Source organism: Eleutherodactylus coqui, chromosome 2 (genome assembly GCF_035609145.1).
Source record: "Eleutherodactylus coqui strain aEleCoq1 chromosome 2, aEleCoq1.hap1, whole genome shotgun sequence".
Lineage (NCBI taxonomy): Eukaryota > Metazoa > Chordata > Amphibia > Anura > Eleutherodactylidae > Eleutherodactylus > Eleutherodactylus coqui.
The window spans coordinates 330,235,886-330,239,183 of record NC_089838.1 but is presented as its reverse complement, the minus strand read 5'-3'; the positions used below and the strand labels follow the sequence as shown (position 1 = coordinate 330,239,183).

General features: G+C 42.7%; 1 protein-coding gene across 1 annotated transcript; it reads left to right on the top strand.

Annotated features, from left to right (window-relative positions):
* The first annotated feature begins 351 nt into the window (after nucleotides 1-351).
* LOC136610904 (vitelline membrane outer layer protein 1-like) lies at nucleotides 352-2,856 on the top strand. Its single transcript, XM_066590101.1, has 3 exons — nucleotides 352-533; nucleotides 749-861; nucleotides 2,529-2,856. Exons 1-3 carry the CDS (start codon nucleotides 384-386, stop codon nucleotides 2,851-2,853), a joined length of 588 nt encoding a protein of 195 aa, XP_066446198.1. The 5' UTR covers nucleotides 352-383; the 3' UTR covers nucleotides 2,854-2,856.
* The last annotated feature ends 442 nt before the right edge of the window (nucleotides 2,857-3,298 follow it).

The following is a 3,298-nucleotide window of genomic DNA, read 5'->3' as shown; positions in this document are numbered from 1 at the left end:
TATGAGATTTCCAAATCATTGCATTCTTTTTTCCACATTTATTTACATTTTACACACTGTTCCAACTTTTTTGTAATTGGGGTTGTATTATGTTCCATTTTCTGCTCCTTGATCTCCATCCTCTCCACTTTCTATAGTATTGGGTAACCTGCTGATCTGTGATTTGGTGACCTGCCAGTACAATACTCCCCCCTCCTCCAAAACAACATTGATCTAAGTTAATATGTAATAATCCTCGTATTCATGATAAGAGTCTGACAAAAGGGAAAAAAAATTCCCGGTACGGCTGCCATGTATCCAGGCTATAAATTCAGCGGGGAACATGACGCTTCCACTCACTTTGAGCTACTTTGGTGAAGCTGAGTCGACTTTCAGTCCAGAAGATGTTCTCCCTACTTGTACTTCCATTGCTACTCCAGGCAACACTGACCTATGGAAAGTGGATTTCAGTTCCCAATGGTGGCCCATGGGGCGAGTGGGGACCTATACAGCGATGTCCTCCTGGCACTATAGCAAGAGGATACAGCCTAAAGGTACGGTAAATTGGTTTTGTAATAACTATCTGATTATAGAAATGAGATCCCAGTTGGGGTCCTTCAATGAAGACCTTACAGAGGAATGAGCGTTCATAATTGGACAGCAGCTAGAATGGGTGGTGGAAGAACTACAGCAAGGCTTTCTGCATTTTGCTTGTTGTCATGTATAATATAAAGCTATGTTGTATTATAAATACCATGTTTGGTTTTAGGTGGAACGTGAGCAAGGCTCTGGAGATGACACGTCTGTGAATGCTATTAGACTACATTGTATTGGGGAGTCAGACCCAAGTGCTGAATCCGTAATTACATCTACAGAAGCACGGTAAGTCCATACAATTGTCTTAGACAGATGTTTGCCTTGGGTTTAGGTTTCTTCAGCCAGTTTCTACACTATTCATTTCCTTTAAGTGGTTGTCCAGTTGTAAACTGATGATAGCCTCTTCGCAGGACAGACCATCAATAGTAGACCAACGGGGCCTCACCGCCAGTTGGCTTTTCTCTAGGCCATGGTGCCTTTGCACTGAGCTGTTTTCTGCAGGAAGCAGTAAACTCCATTCTCACTATAGTGGCCATATTTGGTATTGCAGGGTGTGTTTCCATTGAAGTGAATGAGAACTTTTTCTGCAATACTAAGATTTCCCACTGCAGAGAGAATGGAGCTGTTTGCTTCCTGCAGAAATCACCTCAGTGCACGAGTGTAGCAGGTTGTAAAACAACTGAATGGCTGTGGTCCGTGGTGGTAGACCCCTGCCAATTTACTTTTGATGTCCTGTGCCACAGATAATCCATTAACAATCCACAACTAGAAATCCCTTTAAATATGCTGAAGGCCAGAAACTTAGACAAAAATTCCAAACAGAGATCTATCTCTAAGTTTGTGGGCTTGGATACTACATTTTTGCCCTTATAAGGCAATTATAAGGATTTTTGTGATATTTTTTTAGTCTATTCTGAACATTTTGCATACAAACCCCCTATTTAGCTACACAGCTAGGTGAAGACAGTGCTGTGAAATCCATCTCCAGCAAGCTAGCTGCATAGCTGAACAGGAAGCTCCGGCTGTGCCTGCACTGTTCGCTCCAGAGGATCTCACTACCTGATATGAGATTAATTGTTAGATAGGTGGCAGTCTCTCTGGTATTGCTCCTCAGTATTAGTCATCTTACAGTGATATTAGAGGATATCTTCTCCTCCTCTTCCATGCAATGCAACAGGCATCTCATGTGTAAGACATAATTAATGAATATCATTTGTCATGGTTCAAGAGGGTAATATAACTTTGTGGTATATGCGAGCTATGGGGGATAAAACTAAAGGATACACTGTTTTTTTTAATCTATTCCCCAATTCCAACCAGCCCTTGTTGTACACGTTTCCCACCATGCTGTATGGGTGGGCACATTGTTTTCTTTCTGTGTACTTGAGTTATTCGGATGGAGTAAGCCTACTGAGTCATAGAAATATCTGTTCTGAGTGCGAGTCATCTTTTATAGATCCTATGGGGAGAGTCTGTTGTCTTAAAAGCATTATAGCGTAAAAGTAACATATATCAGTTGTAATATATACCCCACCCCACCCTTCGTATTCCAGAGAATATATTAAGAAGGAGATGGGATTTGCGGCTATCTTCCCTGCAGCTCCTATAATAATTGTCTAGATCCTTGTTTAGAGAGATTTCATAGAGCCTGTGGTGGCTTCTTCTTTCCTAACAGTGAGGGACCCCCTTTCTTGAGATAGGCTGGGGATTCAGCAGTGAGACCCTCACCCATCAGACAGTTATTCTCTACCCTGTGGATATCCTGTACATAGGGGATAACTTGAACTTCTGGTATACTGCAGCAGAGGACAAAGTGTTTCCAATCCCCCCGCTGTCCTCCGTGTGCACATACATGTTCCTCCAAGAGAAAGTGTAGGCAACATCATCACGGTGAGCAAATGTCATGCGAGCGCTAACCAACCATCTAAACTCTGTTCTTTCTTACTCTACAGATGGGGGGAATGGACTCCCGTTACATGGTGTCCCAATGGATATCCCATAAGTTTTTCCTTGATCGTTGAAAAACCACAGGGTGATGGAGATGACACAGCGGTCAACAATTTGCTAATGGAATGTTCAGATTACACCATCTTAGAATCATGTGGTAACCCTTGGGGATATGGTGAAGGATGGAGTGGAAAGTGCCCACGTGGGATCTGTGGGATCCAAGCCAAAGTGGAAAAATCCCAAGGAGACGGAGATGACACGGCTCTCAATGATGTCAAATTCGAATGTTGTTCCTCCAGCTCAAAATCTGATAAGCGTAAAACATCTTAATAGATGAGTTTGTGCTAATTTCGGTGTAAATTTCACAAATAAAGTCATAATTTGTGCCGTCATATTCTTGTTTGTGATAAGAGTGACGTCTCTTGCTCACTATCTAGAGGGTGCCGTGTGCAACCCCCCCATGCCTCGTCAGCTCCATTAACCAAGGCTTGAGGGTTAATTTCTTTCTTCTAGATATAACAGTGTATTTAAATTGCCCAGTTGTAAACTATTGATAGTCTATCCTCAGGTTAGCCCATCAATTACATATTAACGGACATCTGCCACTCGGGACCCCCACTGCTGTTCATCAGACTGGTGTGCTTTGAAAACTGAGTTGATTTATGCAGGAAGCAGATGGCTCTGTCCTCACTGCAGTGGCCAGGCTCATTATTGTAGGCAAAACTCCTATTGAATTGAATGGCCTGTAATACCAAGCCTGGCCACTGCAGTGAGA